Source organism: Peromyscus maniculatus, chromosome 21 (genome assembly GCF_049852395.1).
Source record: "Peromyscus maniculatus bairdii isolate BWxNUB_F1_BW_parent chromosome 21, HU_Pman_BW_mat_3.1, whole genome shotgun sequence".
NCBI classification, from domain to species: Eukaryota; Metazoa; Chordata; class Mammalia; order Rodentia; family Cricetidae; genus Peromyscus; species Peromyscus maniculatus.
Genome location: NC_134872.1, coordinates 9,926,368 through 9,943,768, shown reverse-complemented (window position 1 = coordinate 9,943,768; position 17,401 = coordinate 9,926,368). Strand labels below are relative to the sequence as shown.

Sequence of the window (17,401 nt, the reverse complement as noted above, 5' to 3'; positions counted from 1 at the left end):
GTCTGGTTCAAGTGGTACGATAGGCACAGAGGATGTGTGGCTGTGGTAGCTGTGGCGCCATATGCCATCCACCCTCACCTCCCTAGGACCAAGACTGCTGCCCTACAGGGAAGGCAAGGCTCTGAGTGAGCAAGTGCAGCAGCAGCCTGGCTCAGCTTCTCTCCCAATGCTGCCTCCATGTCAACTCTGTTCCTCCCTCCTCACAGAACAACCCAGGCATGTTCGCTCCATTCTTACCACCTGCAAAACTCCAAGGACACCCATTCTCACCCTGCAAGAAAAGTTGGGAACCCGTGTCCCTGCTCCGCATTTCTGGGTCAGACCAACCTCCAGCCATCACCTCGGGCATCCTTGACTCCCAAGAACCTTTGGGATCTTGTTGGGATCTAACCACAAGGCCCCTCGCTTGACTCAGTTTCCCATCGCCTGCCAAGAGGCCTGCACAGAGAAGGCTCAGTTTTGGTGAGGGTATGCCTTCCTGCCTCACTCCCTTCCTTTTGATCAGGTAGCCCAGGCTAGCCTCCAATTCTCTATGTGGCAGAGGATGACCTTGACTTCTGACCTTCCTGCTTTTCTCCCAAGCGATTACAGGTATGTACTAGCAGTCTGGGTTTATGAGACACTGGGGATGAAACCCAGGGCCTCGTGTATGCTCGCTAGACAAGCCCTCTGCCAACCAAGCCACATCCTTAGCCCTAGTGCCGACTAACATAAGCCCCTCCCACTTCCCCTTATCTCCCTCTGAAGATGTACCCAGAAACCATGCCCACTCTGGGGATTCCCAAATGACCTGTCCTTCAGTTCAGCCTCCCTTCCAGGGCTCAGGGCCAGCCAAGGCCACCTTTTCACTCGGCCTTATGATGGGAATGTGGGGGAGTGGCAGGGGCCCTGAATACTATTTGAGGTCATGCTTTCTTCCTGGAAAGACCGGAAGCCTGATCCCTGATGGCAGAGTCCCTGTCCCGTGTCCCGTCGTCCTCCCCCCCCCCCCCCCCCGCCCCCCAAAGCTCTCTCACATTTCCTGGTTCCCGGAACAAATGTTAGGGCCAGAAGGTGGCAGTATCCTGGGCTGGGTGGGTCATTGCCCTGAGCTCATTAATAGGTGACTCATGGATGGACACTAAACAGGGGTCATCTGTGGGAGTGCACTGTGGGTTACTATAGAAACAGAAACACAAGCTTTCGCACATCAGCGTGCAGCTCAGCCCTTGGGAATCAGAAGTGGGTGGCCCCTTGCTCACCGCCTCAAGCAGGATTACGAGGGTGGGAAACAGGCTGGGCTGCTTTCCTGGTTTGTTGATTTTTTTTTTAAGTGCATCACCCATCATTCATTTCAATTTAGTGAATAAACCATGAAATCTTCTCACCAAGAATGAAGGAACTGGGGCTGGAAAGGTGCCTCTGTGGTTAAAAGCACTCGCTGCTCTTCCAGAAGACCCGGGTTCGATTTCCACCACTCACACAGTGGCTTATGGCCACCTGCAACTCCAGTTCCAGAGGATCCAACACCCCCTTTTGGCCTCTGCCAGTCCCAAGTACATGTGTGGTGCCGGTAAAATACCCAAACACGTAAAATGATAAAATAATCATTTTCTCTTTAGAGAATAAAGAAACTTAGAACCTTTTGCTTCATGAACCACTGTCGTGTGCTCCCAGTTTGGCCCGCTGAAGGCTGGACCATGGCCCAGCCTGCTGCTCTCCACCCTATACATTTCTAGGTCTCAGTTTCCCCACCATTGAAGTGTGTTGATACCTGCCCTCTGACAGCCAGGGCTTCCTGGGAGGACAGGCACAATAGTGTATTCGCAACCCCAAAGGCAATGGCAGGGTAACTCAGTGACCTGTCTATACCTGTGGGTGGTCTCCTCATCTCCGAAAAATGTTATCTTACTTCTGAAGTCGACACACCCTTCTTCACCTGGCCTTTCAGGTTTCATGTGCAACCGTGTCCCCGTCCCCCTCAGCTCTATCAGCAGTCTGAGATGCTGGGGAGCCTCCTTTGTGAGTTGGGTTCTGACCCAGACTTCCTTTTAACTGGAGTTCTTGCTCACGCTGGGGGCGGAGGCGTGGATCTTACGGCTAAGTGCAGAATAAAGGAGTCATTTCCCAACTCCACACAGCCCCTCCTCCCCAGTGGCCTTCAGATGCCCTTGAACATAAGCAAGAGGTATTTTCCTCAGCAGAAAAACGGAAATCAAATCCGTGTGATTGTATGCTTCCACTTCAAGTACAAATCAGGCCCAGAAGGAAGCTAACACAATGAGGCAGATAACAGAGGCCCAAGTGTGGCTGTGGGGTGTGTGTTTGCACATGTGTGTCTGCCTGTGTATTCATGCATGCTTGCAGCATGACTTACGTGCGTCTGCGCGTGTGTTTTCGCTTTTGTTCTATTCTAATGGTGACAGCCTGCACACACAGGATTGTGGTCTGCCTGACTCTCCTGTAAACTCAGTCCTCAGCCAGGAATCTTGGAAGAAATCACACGTCCTTGGGGCTCCTGGCCTCTCAACTAACAACAGCAGCCTGGCTGGATGGGGGGTGGGGGGGATGGGGTAGGAATGTGAAGGGGGGGTGAGAAGGTGGAGGGAGGCGCAGAGGCTGAGGTACCTCCTGACAGCTACAGCCTAGGGTTGAGCCAACACCTTGCTGGGCCTCCAGCCTGAATGAGGCTCCCCCTCAAGCATCCTGAAGTGGAAAATGCAGGGGTGCGGTGGGCGTGGGGGTACGGGGCAGGGGTGGGGAGTTCTACCCTGCAGAACAGGATGTTATACTGGAGCAGACCCTGAGCCTACAACACTCCCTTCGTGCCTTTCCTTCTAAACCGGGACTGTCCCACGTGGACGCATAGGTCCCTGGGCCCATTGTCCTTGCCGGCAGCAGCAAGCAGAGCCAGGCTGCGTGATCCCCACACCTGTGTCTTCTGAGCCCGGCAGTTAGACCCCCTCTCTCCCAGCGTCCCAGCCCCCACACGGGTCTCTGCAGCCGTGGCCGGAAGGAAGTGTTCTGACAGTCTCTGCCAGAGGCTTCCCCGGGAGAAGCTGTTACCCCTGGGGCCCAGCCAGCTCACAGCTCGCGTCATTGTGCGCAGGAGCCGCAGCAGATCAGCACGGTGCTGGCCTGTTGTTCGGTGACCTCTCCTTGGAACGGTTGTCGCAACAGGCTCTTTATACGGAAATACAACTGGCCCCAACAGGGCCTTTGTGTGTCTCTAGCTCAGGCTCCCTGATGGCCAAGACTTCTGGGGTTGGAGCGTCTCCTACAGTTCCTTGTCACACAGGCAGAGACCCCCAGAGCCAGACCCTGCGGATGTTTATTGAGGCTGCTCCCTGTTGCCTGGACCAGTGAAGGTGACCCTTAAGGCTGAATCGGTGCCGGCCAAGGTCTTGACTTTGAGGCAAGTCTCTGCTGCCACCTGGTGGTAAGACTGTGACACACCAGTGATTAGCAGACAAAAATCTGTGAGGATGAGGCCAGTTGAAACTAACATGGAAATCTGGGGTTTCAGAGGGGCTGAGAACCCAGCCTGCAGCCACAAAACAAGTCCTGAACAGAACAGGACCAGTATCTACCGTCCTTCCCCACAGACCCCACCCTGCAGATTTCCTGTGACACTATAATAATATTCTACCTGGGGGCCAAGCGGTGGTGGCTCATGCCTTTAATCCTAGCACTTGGGAGGCAGAGCCAGGCAGATCTCTTTGAGTTCCAGGCCAGCCTGGTCTACAGAACAAAATCCAGGACAGGGGGGCTGGAGAGATGGCTCAGAGGTTAAGAGCACCAACTGCTCTTCCAGAGGTCCTGAGTTCAATTCCCTGCACCCACATGGTGGCTCACAACCGTCTGTAATGAGATCGGGCACCCTCTTCCGTATACATAATAAATAAATAAATAAATAAATAAATAAATAAATAAATAAATAAATAAATCTTTAAAAAAAATCCAGGACAGGCTCCAAAACTATACAGAGAAACCCTGTCTCTAATAATAATAATAATAATAATAATAATAATAATAATGATGATGATAATAATAATAATCTTATTTATCCCCACCCGGGGATCCAGAGTGCTGGATTTGAGGTCAGAGGTGGGATCCCATCCCAACTTTCACCAACAAGAAACACAAGGCAAATGACTCCATTTCTAAGCCAGGATTATCTCACTCAATATATGTGACCATGTCACAGGCTTCTAGGTAGGTTGCATGAAGACTGCCAGTTGCCAGTGTGACCAGCACCCTACTGGGCACACAGTAGGTCCTCTGTTAAGGAGTTCCCCACTACTGCTGTAATTCTGGACTATGACGATACCACCATGCTGCTGTTAGTAATGGTGGTGAAAATGATATCATCATGGCGACTGTCTTAGTTAGCATTATTTATCAACTTGGCAGAGCCTAGGATTACCTGGGTGGGCGACAGGAGGAACAGTTTCATTTGAGTAATAATGTCTTTATCAGATGGGCCTGTGGATATGTGTGTGGGAGATGGTCTTAGCTGTTAATTAATGTAGTGGGGGGACCAGCCCACTGTGGGTGGTATCATTCCCTGGGTAGGTGGTCCCGAGCTATATAAGAAAGCTAGTTAAGTGTGAGCCTTAAAGCAAGTCAGTGAACAACATCCTCCATGATTTTTGCTTCATGTTCCTGCCTGAGTTCCTACCCTGACTTCTCTCAGAGATGGACTTCTCTCAGCGATGGACTTCTCTCAGTGATGGACTTCTCTCAGTGACGGACTTTTCTCAGTGACGGACTTCTCTCAATGATGGACTTCTCTCAATGATAGACTTCTCTCAATGATGGATTTCTCTCAATGATAGACTTTTCTCAATGATGGACTTCTCTCAGTGATGGATTTCTCTCAATGATAGACTTTTCTCAATGATGGACTTCTCTCAGTGATGGACTTCTCTCAGTGATGGACTTCTCTCAATGATAGACTTTTCTCAGTGATGGACTTCTCTCAGTGATGGACTTCTCTCAGTGATGGTTTCTCTCAATGATGATGGACCTGGAAGTGTAAACCAAGTAAACCCCTCCCTGTCCTAAGTTACTTTTATTCAGAGAGTTTTACTAAAACAACAGAAAGGGGACTAGAAAGGTGTTAGTGGTGATGATGTTGTTGTGATAGCCTTGGTGGTAGTGGTGATGGCAATGATCTCATCAGGTTGTGAAATCTCAAACCTGGGACAAATGGCTAACTGAGGTGCCTATTGATATATCAAAGGGGACACTATCCACCCGCCTGTCTCAGCATTGGCCAGTACTTGTTACAGAATCATCCTGGCTGGCATGCCTCACCCCCATGCTAGGTTCTCCCACCCAATGGCTGGAATGCTCTTCCCTCAGCCATTTTGGCTGCTGGTTCTTTTTTGGTCTCCTGGTCTCCTGGCTCTCTCCTCTCCCCTTCCCCATCTCCTCACATGACCTGGTTCAGTTTTCACATGGTGTTCACTTTAAACTCCCCCAGATGCCTCTGCCCGTGTCTGAGCTCTCCCTTATATCAATAATCAAAACCTCAACCCCTTAGGAGTAGTCATGTCCTTTTACTTCTTTTTTTTTTCATTCACAGGTGATGACAGTGTCACAACAGGGATGAAAACATCATCGTGGTGGTGATGATAATGGTGATATAGCAGTGATGATGACAATGATAATGATGATGGTGATGATGATATGATCATGGCGGGGTGATGACAAAGATGGTGGTATTAGAGTGGTAGTGATGGTGGTAGTATCACTGATGATGTTGTCATGGTAACCATGGTAACATTATGATGCTGCTGATGATGGTGGTATTAGAGTGGTAGTGATGGTGGTAGTATCACTGATGATGTTGTCATGGTAACCATGGTAACATTATGATGCTGATGATGATGGTGGTGGTGATAGTGGTTATTGTTATTTCCCCCATTTTGGATCAAAGAATCTGTTAGGGGCAGTGGCGTTGTAAAAGTGAAAAGTCTTCGTCACACCACCAGGCCTACTCACTCCCCACTGAACTAGGAGAAGAGACACTGAGATACATAGACACTATATAAGGAATACAGAGATACAGGGGTTCAACCACAGGTCAACCAATCAGGACAGACAAAATGTCCCCCAAAATCACAAAAGCAGAACTGCACGTTTACAAAAGAGTTTAACTAAGGGTCAGCCAATTAGAACAGGCAGCACAATCTTAAGCTGAGGACGCATCTGATGTCCTGAGTTAATCACCAGTGTGACAGATTTTACTTCCTCATGCTTTACCTTGCTAAGGTTATAACCCCACTGTAACAGGCTTTATATTTCCATGTCCTACAGTCCCTAAGGCAAATGTCTTATCTCCTGCTTTACTTAGGGAGATTCGTTTAATCCTTTAACAAACACGGGTGTCAGGCCAGACCCAGGTGAGGAATTTAACTCTTTCAGTTATGATGATGGTGATATTGCGGTGATGGCGTGATGGCGATCATGTCATCGTTGTGGTGATAAGGATGACAGTAAGCTGGTAGTGATAATGATGGTGACATCATCATCATGGTGATAATAACTGTGATGATATTGTCAATGATGATAATGATGACAATGGTGATGGTGGTAATGACATCATTATGGTGATGATGATGATGACAATGGACATGGTCATAGTGGTCATGATGATGATACTGACGTCATTATGGTAGCGATCATAACGGAGATGATGATAGCGGTGTCAGTGGTGATGATCATAGCAATGACAGCGGAACAGCTGCTTGAGGTGCAGCTGGAATTCCAGGAAGGGCTCACAAATGGTTCTTGCTCTGGAACCCCATAGCCACATTCAGGTGTCCGGGTGGAGGGGGAGCAGGTGTCACTACAGAGAGGTGCCACCAGCAAGGCGGCATCCAGGGAGATTTCTCTCTCAAGCTCCCCTACTAGAGAGAACTCCCCAGTGGTATTCCAGAATCTCCTCTGCTTGCTTGACTTTGGGCAAACCCCTGGGTTCTGCCCTCCAGACTCTGATGAGGAAGGTAAGGGCAGGCTGGGAATGTATTTTAAAAGTGCTGTGGGTGGTTCTGAGGTTCTGTCTGGGAGGCACTGGCTAACTCAGCCTTCTATGGGTCCCAGAGTGGACAGTGCAAGCCTGACGGCCTGAGCCTGCCTGGGAAACCATTCTGACCTGAACACACTCTGGAAACCAAGGAGTCAAGTCAGAAAATCAGGTGCAGTCAGGACACAGGAACCCTGAAAGCCAGGCCGAGAGACAGACCACAGACACAAACCACCAAGGAAGACAAGTCGGAGGTGGGGGTTGAGCATGCCCAGCAGGCTAGGCAGGATCTAAGGGAGAGGCTGAGCAAGCATTCATGTGATGTCATCAGGACTGGTCCCACATGAGTGGAAGAGAGGAGAGTGGGCAGCCTCATGGCTCAGGAGTTCTTCCCACAGCCTGTGAGACCAGCAAAGACAGAAGCCCCAAGGCCAGGAATCCTCTGACCGCTAATCAGACTCCGAGAGGGCATGGTACAGCTGTGGACCCAGCTGTACCCAATATGTTAGAGTTGGGTCATCATAGCCTCCTGCTGGGACAGCATCCAGAAGACCTCGGCATGACTCCAAAGAGGTCAGGGTCACCTGCCACAACTCCCAAGCACATAGCGTCTGTGAAATGAGCCCAGGTGGGTTCTAGAGACTTCCGGGCCTTGCTATTGCTCTCTTCGAGTCTCACTGTGTTCCTGGCTAAATCTGAGTTCCTCCTGAACAAGGATGACAGTGCTGATCCCCAGAGCCGCTTAGGATGACCATCTGCTCTGCGCTGCAGGGTCTCTTGTGACCTTGGTCCCATAGTAGCTATGGTGACATGAAGTCACCTGGAATCTGGGCAGGGAGAGTGGGTGAGATGACACAGGATACAGGCAGCCCCAGAAGGAGTGGGCAACCAGCCCCCAGGACTGGCTTTTCCTATTCCAAGAAGGGGAGTTTTACCGGGTGGTGGTGGCACATACTCTTAAACCCAGCACTCAGGAGGCAGAGGCAGGCAGATCTCTGTGAGTTCGAGGCCAGCCTGGTCTACAGAGTGAGTTCCAGGAAAGGCACAAAGCTACACAGAGAAACCCTGTCTCAAAAATACAAAGAAAGAAAGAAAGAGAGAGAGAGAGAGAGAGAGAGAGAGAGAGAGAGAGAGAGAGAGAGAGAGAGAAAGGAAAGAAAGAAAGAAAGAAAGAAAGAAAGAAAGAAAGAAAGAAAGAAAGAAAGAAAGAAAGAAAGAAAGAAAGAAAGAAAGAAAAACGGTAGTTTCTTGGGGATCCCCCCCCAAGATCCCAGAGCATTTCAGAGGGGGAAAGCAGCCCCAACTACAGCCGTTAAGGCCCCCAAGATTAAGAGGAATGGGTGCAGAGAGTGAGCAAGTGGCATGGGGAAGGGATGGAGGGAGGGAGGGAGAGAGGGAGGGAGGGAGGGAGGGAGGGAGGGAGGGAGAGAAGGAGGAATTGATGGAGGGAGGGAGGGAGAGAAGGAGGGAGGGAGGGAGGAAGGGAGGGAAAGAAGGAGAGAAGGAGGGAGGGAGGAAGGGAGAGAAGGAGGGAGAGAGGGAGGGAGGAAGAGAAGGAGGAAGAAAAGGAGAGAGGGATGGATGGAGGGAGGGAAGGAAGGCGGGAGAAAAGGAGAGAGGGATGTCCTGAGCTCCTCTTCTTGCAGTGACACAATCAGGTTGGGTCAGGGCCATCCTGGGGACCTCATTTCACCCTAGTCACCTCCATAAAGATCCTGTCCCCAAAGACATCTTCATTCTAAGGGACCAGGTCATCTTGGATGGTCACAATACAGCCCACACAACCAAACAACCACTATGAGGGATGTAAGGCCTTGGACATCCAAGGGCAGCTCAGCCCCCTGCCTGCCTGCAGCCCTACCATGCAATACCCCACCCTCATGACCTTAAGGGATGCCCCAAGTAGTCCAGCTGAAGGCTGGCTGAGGATTGAGGGTCTCAGGGTAAGACTTCCCAGTACCAACCCCAAATTGGGAGAGTCCTTTCTGCCACAGGGGACTCTCCAGCTTTATACAAGTGGAGTAAATGGTGGAACAGCCTGTGGGTATCCTATGAAAAGGTATGGAGTGGGCATGGCTGAGGTCTTTCTCAGGAGGAAGCCATTATGTACAAGTTCCATGTTGTGGAAGTGATCTGTGCTGGGGTGAGAGTGATGTGTGCTGTGGGGCATGTGTGTTCAGTGTGCAGTGTGTGTGGCGTATGTGCTGTGTTTGGTGGGTTCTGTATGTGTGATAGGTACCATGAGTACACTGTATGTGTGCCGCATAGGGTATGTGGCATGTTGTATATTTGGGATGAGTGGCATGTGTATGTGAGTACATGTGCATGAGGTGCAGTGTCCTCTGTGGTGTGTGTCATGCATGTGATGGGGAATGTGTGTGCTGTACCTCCTGAGTACTGGGCCATCTGCAGGGCTTGGTTGTACTGGCCAGGCCTGTGCAACCATAGTACCACTCCTAAGAACCTGCTGCCCACTGCCTCGCCCCCTAGTGGAAGGCTGTGATCCTTCAGACAAGGTCTCCCCACCACTGGGATCTGAACAGGGAGCAACAGGCCACTCTGGGTAGACACGAACTTCAAGGTCTGCTCTGGTGAGGGAAAGGGAGAGGGCACCTGACACCTCCAGCATGGGTTAGGACACAGTACTGCAGAGCTGGCTGCGGAGGGCACCGTGGACTTAAGAGACAGGATAGAATGCTGGAAACCCTCTCCGGGCAGGCAGGAGATGTCTATTACACCCTCCCGGGTGCCCCCCCCCGCCCCGCCCACCCCAACGGAGGACAGCACGACACCAGACTGCAAGTTGCTTCTGTCACCTGCTCTTTATTGTCTGCCAGGGGCTCCATTCTCATGGGTGACCAGGGTCCCCAAGAGCAATACTACATAGAGAAAGTCTCAGGAAGAGGGGTTGAGAGAAGTTGGCGGTCGGAGCCCAGCACATGAGCCTTCAGTAAGTACGGGCAAGAGGGGAGGCTGCCACCCAGGGGCTCGGCAGAGGGCTCTCAGAGTTGGTTAGCCACCACCCACTCTGCCTTTGGAGCAGAGCTCAGATGCCTCATTCCAAGAGGACAGATCATATCTCAAGAGTTCCATGCCATCATTCCCTCCAACCGGCCGGTGTTGAGCCTGGGTCACCCTGAACCCGCAGCACCTCAGGCCAAGACCCCAAGCTCTCTAAGCCACTCCCTCAAACCCTCAACCCTCTGGGAAAATGGAAAGGGAACAAAGAGAAAGAAAAGAAGGTAGGAAGGCAGACTGCTGTGGCCCCTGGGTCAGGGGCCTCAGGGGACAACCAAGGCAAGGCCTGCTTAGGACGAGGGGGCCGAGCTGGGCTTCTCCTCCCGTGACACAGGAATGGCCCTCTCACTGTGACCAGCATCCAAGCCGGACTGGACCTTGGGGCCAGAGAAGGTCAGCATGCCATCCGCAGACAGGGAGCAGGAGAGGGCGGACTGGTCCACATTGGAAGGCAGACGGTAGCGGCGGTGGAACTCGCGGGAGATGTAGCCATGGTCATCCTGGGGACCACCAGGGAGGAGCATGGTCAGGGGTGATGGGGCAGCAACAGCCACCATCCCACACTGGAAAAGGAACCACTCAGACCACACAAGGTGCCCGGGGTCCAGATGGTCTCATGGGGCTGGGCTTTAGGACCAGACCACCAGTGCCTAGCCACTTCACCATGAGATTTACAGAGCCGCAACCAGACTCCTGAAATCCTGGAATCATAGCAAGCCTCCAAGGGACCTCTGGCAAAGGCCAAGCACAGAGAGTGGGCCTGCTCAGGGCCTGTGCTGTGGAACTGGCTGTCGCAGATTCTGTCCTAACTCCAGTGAACTATACTGTCCTTGGTTGGGTACTCTTCCCAGCTCCCCCTCCCCTTGGACCCACAGGGACTGCCCAAGACCAGGGCATCAGCAATCCCACCCAACAGAAAGCTTCAGCCGGGCAGAAAACCCACTTCCTCCAGAATTCTGGGCCTCCAGACTCAGCTCCCTGGGCCCAATTTCCTCCATCTTTAGGGGCAAAGGCCAAGAGGTAGAAGGAGCCCTCTGAAGCCTGGCCGAGGGTCAGGGAAGCCTTGTCCTGGCTTCAGTGCATATGGAGCTTGGTTCACCCCCACCCCCTTCTAATGCTGACAGAAAAGCCCGTCCAAGAGAAACTAAGACTGGGGCCAAGAACTTTGCTTCTAGCCTTCTCTGCCATCTGGCCCACATGGGCGTGACACACCTAGCCAGCCTCATTGAGCTTCCTGCATAATCCCAGCTCTGTCAGGAGGCACTACTTCCAACCAGGCCCAGTGCCTGGGGCTCCCTCAATCCAAAGACCTGAGGGATCTCCCCATGACCAGGAACCATGGGTCCGAGTGGGTGACTCCTGGGAAAGAAGCTTTCCCGGCCTGGCAAGCGACCTCCTTAAGCCTCAGGACTGTCACTCACTAACTGAGATACCACAGGGGCTGGGCAACTTTGGGTGCGTATAAATGCCAGTTCTTCTGTCCTTGGGATTCTCTTTCCCTAGTCAGGTTGCATGTGTAGTATGGCTCAGAGGGGTCACCTTCAGCGCTCTCCTTTCCCGAGGTCCTTTCTAACCCCCTGTCATCCAGAAGATCCAGAGGGACAGCTGGAATTGTGCCCAGTACAAGGGTCCCTCATCCTGCGTTCCTGAGCCCCACTCACGCTGCCTGGCCCTGCCAGGGCTGAGGACAGTGACCTCCATGGTCCTGGAAGGGGTCAGCCTAGCCCAGGAAGATGTGGCCCCTCCCAGCAGGAGTGGCTGAGCCAATGCAGCCACCCATGGTCTCCCTGGGGGTACAGGACCCACATACATGGGGCTACCACCCAGACTCACCTGCCTCTCGTTGTGCTTGCCATGGATCTCCACGAAGTCCTCCTGCACCTTCACAGTGAGGTCCTCAGGAGAGAAGTGCTTCACGTCCAAGAAGATGACGAACTTATCCCGGTCAGATCGGACCTGGAACCCAAACCCATGTGTGAAGCTCCCCAAAGGGCCACCAGCTCCAGGGACAAAGGACAGACAAACAGCTGTGTGAACTCTGCTGGGTGGATGGAACCAGGCAGGGGAGTGCCCAGCCATCAGAACTGACAGCCCATCTTGTCACACCTCTACTTCCACAGGCCAAGGAAGCCTGGAGCTGGGTCTGTTCACCTAGCCCTACAGGCAAGATCACCCCTGACTCCAGACCCAAAGATTGGGCAATTCTGGGTCAGCCAACTGATTACAGGGTGGCTGGCTAATCCGTTATAGGTTGGAGAACTAGTTATAGTAGGATGGTTGGGGGGGTAAATGAGTGGCTTGGCTGATTAGAGTCCAAGTTATTGGTTATGAATTAGCTGGCTGGCTGATCATCATCAAATGGCTAGTTACAGGCTGACCAGTTGTTTGGTTATGGCCTAGTGGCTAGTTAAGAGTTGGGTGGGTCTTAGCATGTTAAGTAGCTTGTTGACTAAGTTAAGCTGGTAATGAGGTGGGGTGGGACTTAACATGTGAAGTAGCTGGCTGATTAAGTTTTTAAGTAGGTGATTGGTTATGGTTGATCATGGACTGGCGGGTTTGACTAGATGAGAACTGGCTGGCTGGTAGGACTAAAGTCCTTGATATATCCATGGCCCCAGGAACCTACCTCGCCTGTCAATCCGATGCTGCCAACAACTTCAGAGCACCACTGTCTGCCAGAACAAGCTCTTTGCACTCTCCTCCCTCTGCCCTGACTAGAGCCTGCATTTGGGCAATTCGCTTCCTAGAGCTGGGGCTGGATCTGCTCTGGGAGCCTTCTTTTAAAGCAAAGGGAGGCTTAGCTCTTCCAGCACTGCGGATCACTTGGGTAGGAAGGGATATAGCCTTTTGGCCTTTCTTTGGCCATCAGGGGAGCTAGAAGGGAGCCCCGTTTGCAGCTTTGCCGGCTGCAGAAGGCTCCTGCCCCGCTGGAAGGAAGCCCCTCCTTTCTGTGGTTCATGGCAGTACATCCCACCCCCACACCACAAAGAGAAAGTACAGCGTGCGGCCGGCCCAGGACGCTTGCCTCTGCCATGGAACTTGCCTTGATGGGGTTGTTCTTGGGGTTTCCAGCATGTGGTTGGTGCATTACAAACCACATATGGGTCATGAGCTGATGGGAGGAAAAGACAGCGGTCGGGCTCGGGAGGTCTCCTCCTCCTCCGACCCCTTTCCCAGCGATGATGTGGGAGTTTTGGGCAGCTAGGCGTGTGAGCTCCCACCCGGCCTCTGCAGGGTTTGAGGCCGGGAGAGTCAGGGACGTTGCTAGAGGCGAGCACAGGGCAGTAGGAGCTCCCTAGCTGTCCTCCAGACAAGGCCGAGACCCCCTCTGACCAGCAAGGAGTCAGCGCGGCTGCGTCTTACCTCGGAGATTCCAGAGTCCAGCACCGTGCGGAAGAGCGACTGGCGGTAGTAGGGACTGATGGTAGCAGACAGGAAGGGCAGCAGGTCATATTCAAAAAGGCCCTCGCCGAAAAACTGGTCGAAGAGTCGGCTGGGGTAGAAGGGCCCCAGGGCGCGCTTGAACCAAGGGTGCTGGATGGTGACGTCCATGTTCTTCTTGGCAACGCAGGGACCGAAGGCTGGCAGTGAGTCAGGCAGGGGCCTCTGGGCAGTGCAGTGGAGAGCTAGCGTTCTGGCCCTCCCTATATACGCCTGCACAGAATAGAGGTATTAAGGGATTTCCCAAAATGCCTATGCTCAGCTCAGAAGGGAGGCTGCACTGTCAGCAGCTGGGATGCTCAGCCGCCACCACAGCCCCAGCCTCACACACTGAGTGAGCAGCAGGGATCGGCTCTCAGTCTAGATGTCCCCAAGGAGGTCGGAGGAGAGTCTTATCCTCCAGGCCTGTGCAAAGGCAGTACCATTGTCCTAAGGGATCCTCCTGGTCTCCCTTGGAGGAAGAATTCAGAACCCCGTTTCACACATGGGGAAACTGAGGCACAGAGCTCAGCAAGCCTTCCCCCAGATCTCCCAGCCTCCACTGAAAGCATGTTGTTCAAAGCCTTTTTCTTACTCATAGCAAAAATTATATAGCTCACAAAAATTTCAAGGAAGACACTAAACAATGAAGAAATTGGCCAAATCCTGTTCCAGTTCCGGCTCTTCCAAGGGTGTCTATATGCTTCCAACAGCCTGCCTGGGTATGATTCTGAGCTTTCCTCTGTGCTGCCCACCCTGTGCCACCCACCCTGTGCAGCCCACCCTGTGGTCACCATCCTCGGCAAAGCCTCAAGTCTCCCCAATTTCATTTCACCATGGGTTTTAAACCAGCTGCTTCTGCCCGGTCCAGGGCTTATGCAAATCACTTACAGGTCTTCCAGGGTCTTATGGGCAAGGCTGGAAAGGATTCTGCTCCTCAGCCTGGGACCCTCATTCAGGTATCACCAGGTGTAAGACATCTCTGAACTCCAGGTGTGTGTTTGGCGCTGGCGAGTGATAAAAGGTCCTAGAACAGAGTCGGACAACCACCTTTGCCCTGAAGGCTTGAGATCCCAGAGGAGTGGTTTCCTGGAGTCCCAGCAACAAGTACCAATTAAGATGCACGTGATACCTGCTGCAGAAAGCGATGGGAACCTCCCAGTCTGCCCCCCACCCTCCACAACACTTGTTGCCCACAACTTAGTAGTTCTTCAGGCCACACTAGGAGGCAGGTCCCTGTGGGGGTCACTTTGACCACCATGGCCAGCAGAGTCGTGATCCTTGGGAGGAAAGAAAGCAGTTGAGTTCAACATTACTAAGTAGCTGATGTTAATGCAAACTTCAGGAGTCCGACCCAGAGTGGTTTATTTTAGGCGTATTTAAGCACAGCACAGTTTGATGAAAACTTTTCTGGTGATAATGAATTCAATCCCATGTGTACAAATAAGGCATACATAATCTCTTTGAGGAACAAAACAAGCTAAATAAAGATCAGACGTGACTACATCGAAATTCTTTGTTAAGTTTGTAAAGTTTTTCTCAGTCAATCTATAGAAGTATTTTGTATGGAAGATGATAGGTTCTATAGATGGCTGAGAAAAGCAAGCTTACCATAAGGGAGGGTCCAGTGTGGTCTCTGGCTACACAGATAGCGCAAAGGTCACCAGGCTAGAATGCACATCTGATCCCAGCCTTCTGGGAGGACAGCGGGTATCACATCCCCTCCCTTGAAGGAACAATCCTGTGTGCTAACACTCCAGGTTCCCTTAGGGCTTATCTGTGATCACAAGGACCTTCATGTCTCCTACATCACCCCACTTTTCAAACCAAGAAAGTGGAACTTAGAAGGGCTGAACTGCATGAGCACATCACTCCGCTTGGATGAAGGGAAGGGTACCCAGTGCAGAGGGCTCAGGCCGCGTATTGAACTGGGGTCAACATCTGGGCAGTGGCAAGGGGTAAGTAGGTGTACCTTACTATGTTGAGGACCTGAGTTGGTAAGTTGAGAAGGGTTAACCGGACGGAAGAGCACTGCCTATGTCCTCCGTGGAGAGCTTCGGTCAAACCAGGTCCATGATCAGGGCTATGAGGAGCCGCCCTGGAGCTTGAGAAAAGAGAAGACAGTAGCGTTCATTTACAGTCAGGCATTTGGGGTCCAGCAGAATGGGTGAGCAGGTAAAGGCACTTGCAACATCAGCCTGACAATCCAATCCACATAGGCTAGAAAGAGAAAATAGATTTCACAACCTCTACATAAGGTGGCCACACATATGCGCGCGCGTGCGCGCGCGTGCGCACACACACACACACACACACACACACACACACATGTGCGCACACACATATATGCACACTTGATGATAATAATAATTTTTAAACCAAGCCAAAAAAAAAAAATCAAGTCTAGCCTTTAGGGCTTGGTAGCTGCTCCAGGAGCTGAGTCAGGAGAATCTCAAGTTCAAGGCCTACCTTGGCTAGAGTGAACTCAAAGTCACACTGAGCAGCTTTGTGAACTGCCTCAAAAGAAAAGAAAGAAGGGCCTGGGGATGGGGTTCAGTTGGTAGAGTGCTTGCCTATCCTGCACAAAGCCCTCGGTTTGATCCCTAACACCACATAAGCCAGGTGCAGTGGCACATGCCTATAATCCTAGCACTTAGGCAGAGGCAGGAAGGTTGGGTGTTCAAGGTCATTCTTGACCTCTTGGCAAGTTCAAGGCCAGTGTGGGCTACATGATGGCCTTGTCTCTAAATAATAAATTAATAGATAGACAGACAGACAGATAGATAGACAGACAGACAGATAGATAGGGGCTTGTGGGATACTGTAGTAGTAAAGTACCTAGCATGAATGGCGTTACCAGTATCACAAAAAAAATAAAAAGTAAAGTTTCATATTTTTTATCACAGATTTTTTTAAAAGTCATTTTGACTTCTTTAAATACCACGTTAAGGGCTGGATGAGGTGGCACAAGCCTTTAAGGCAGAGGTAGGCAGATCTCTGAGTTCCAGGTCAGCCTGGTCTACAGAGCAAGATCCAGGACAGCCAGGGATACACAAAGAAACCCTGGCTTGAAGAAAAAAAAATGCTGGATGAAGACAAAAGGGCTGGGAATTTTCAGTCCCCACCCACAACACTGAACATAGAGAACAATATTCTGTTCTGTCCCCTCAACCAATCCTGCATGTGGATGAAGACCAAGCTGGGACAATAGGCCGGAATAATGCCAAGGTACCAGCCTGAGACCTCCTCGTGTGGGTCACAGGCCAGTGCCATGGAGGACAAAGCAAGCTCTTAGACCCCTCACAGTCCTGCTCCTAGAGAGATTATGAACTCCTATATGCTAAGGGTTCAGTGGGCTCGGTGGACTGTGAGAGGCACAGTCCTCACCACAGGGGGTGACGTCAGCGTGCCTGGGCCTGAGTACACGCTGAATGGTAAAGTTCAGGTAGAGAGAGAGACTTGAAGATCCCACCATTCCACTCAGCTCAGCTTGCTCCATGAGTATCCTGTGGCTGCTGGAACAAAAAGCCACAGTCTGGGTGACATTCACAGCACATGTGTGTTGTCCTGAAACTCTGGAGGCCAGAAGTCTACAATGTATCTCTTGGAGCTAAGTGAAAGGCATTTGCTGGGTGGGGCCCTTGGGCCTCTGGAGGGAATCAGCGTCCTGCTTTTCTAGCTTCTTCCAGCTCCGGGCTCTGCCTCCACCTTCTACTACTCTTTCTGCTGAGATAAGAGCTAGAAGGTGGAGAGGGTCGCTGTCCTCTGGATGTGACATGGTCACTGCTCCCATGAACCCACAGCAGCTACCAGAACAAGATCAAGACAGTCAACATTTCACCATGGATAGGGAAGGGCTCTCGGCAGTTGGTGGCAGCTGGCGGGGAGGGGAGTCATTTATCTTTGGGGATGTAACTATGTTTGGATGGATGTTTCCACACCCATACGTAT

The 17,401-nt window shown here is 51.7% G+C and overlaps 1 protein-coding gene across 2 annotated transcripts; it reads right to left on the bottom strand.

The window, feature by feature from the left end:
- Positions 1–9,836: 9,836 nt before the first annotated feature.
- On the bottom strand, positions 9,837–13,715 carry Cryaa (crystallin alpha A). 2 transcript variants are annotated; one of them, XM_006990959.3, is made up of 4 exons: positions 13,394–13,715; positions 13,056–13,142; positions 11,864–11,986; positions 9,837–10,530 (listed from the first exon to the last, which is right to left on the bottom strand). In XM_006990959.3, the coding sequence occupies exons 1-4, from the start codon at positions 13,580–13,582 to the stop codon at positions 10,321–10,323; spliced, it is 609 nt and encodes a 202-aa protein (XP_006991021.1). In that variant the 5' UTR covers positions 13,583–13,715; the 3' UTR covers positions 9,837–10,320. The 2 variants fall into 2 exon arrangements, with proteins under 2 accessions (XP_006991021.1, XP_076414610.1); XM_076558495.1 differs by lacking the exon at positions 13,056–13,142.
- Between the last annotated feature and the right edge of the window lie 3,686 nt (positions 13,716–17,401).

What these genes read in the sequence shown, in the direction of transcription:
- Cryaa (XM_006990959.3), bottom strand. Translation starts at nt 13,582, where the DNA reads ATGGACGTCACCATCCAGCACCCTTGGTTCAAGCGCGCCCTGGGGCCC. An exon ending in AGGCAAGTTCCATGGCAGAG is followed by an intron (nt 11,987 to 13,055) that starts GCAAGCGTCCTG and finishes TTTGGGTTCCAG; the next exon opens with GTCCGATCTGACCGGGATAA. An exon ending in GCAAGCACAACGAGAGGCAG is followed by an intron (nt 10,531 to 11,863) that starts GTGAGTCTGGGT and finishes GGTGGTCCCCAG; the next exon opens with GATGACCATGGCTACATCTC.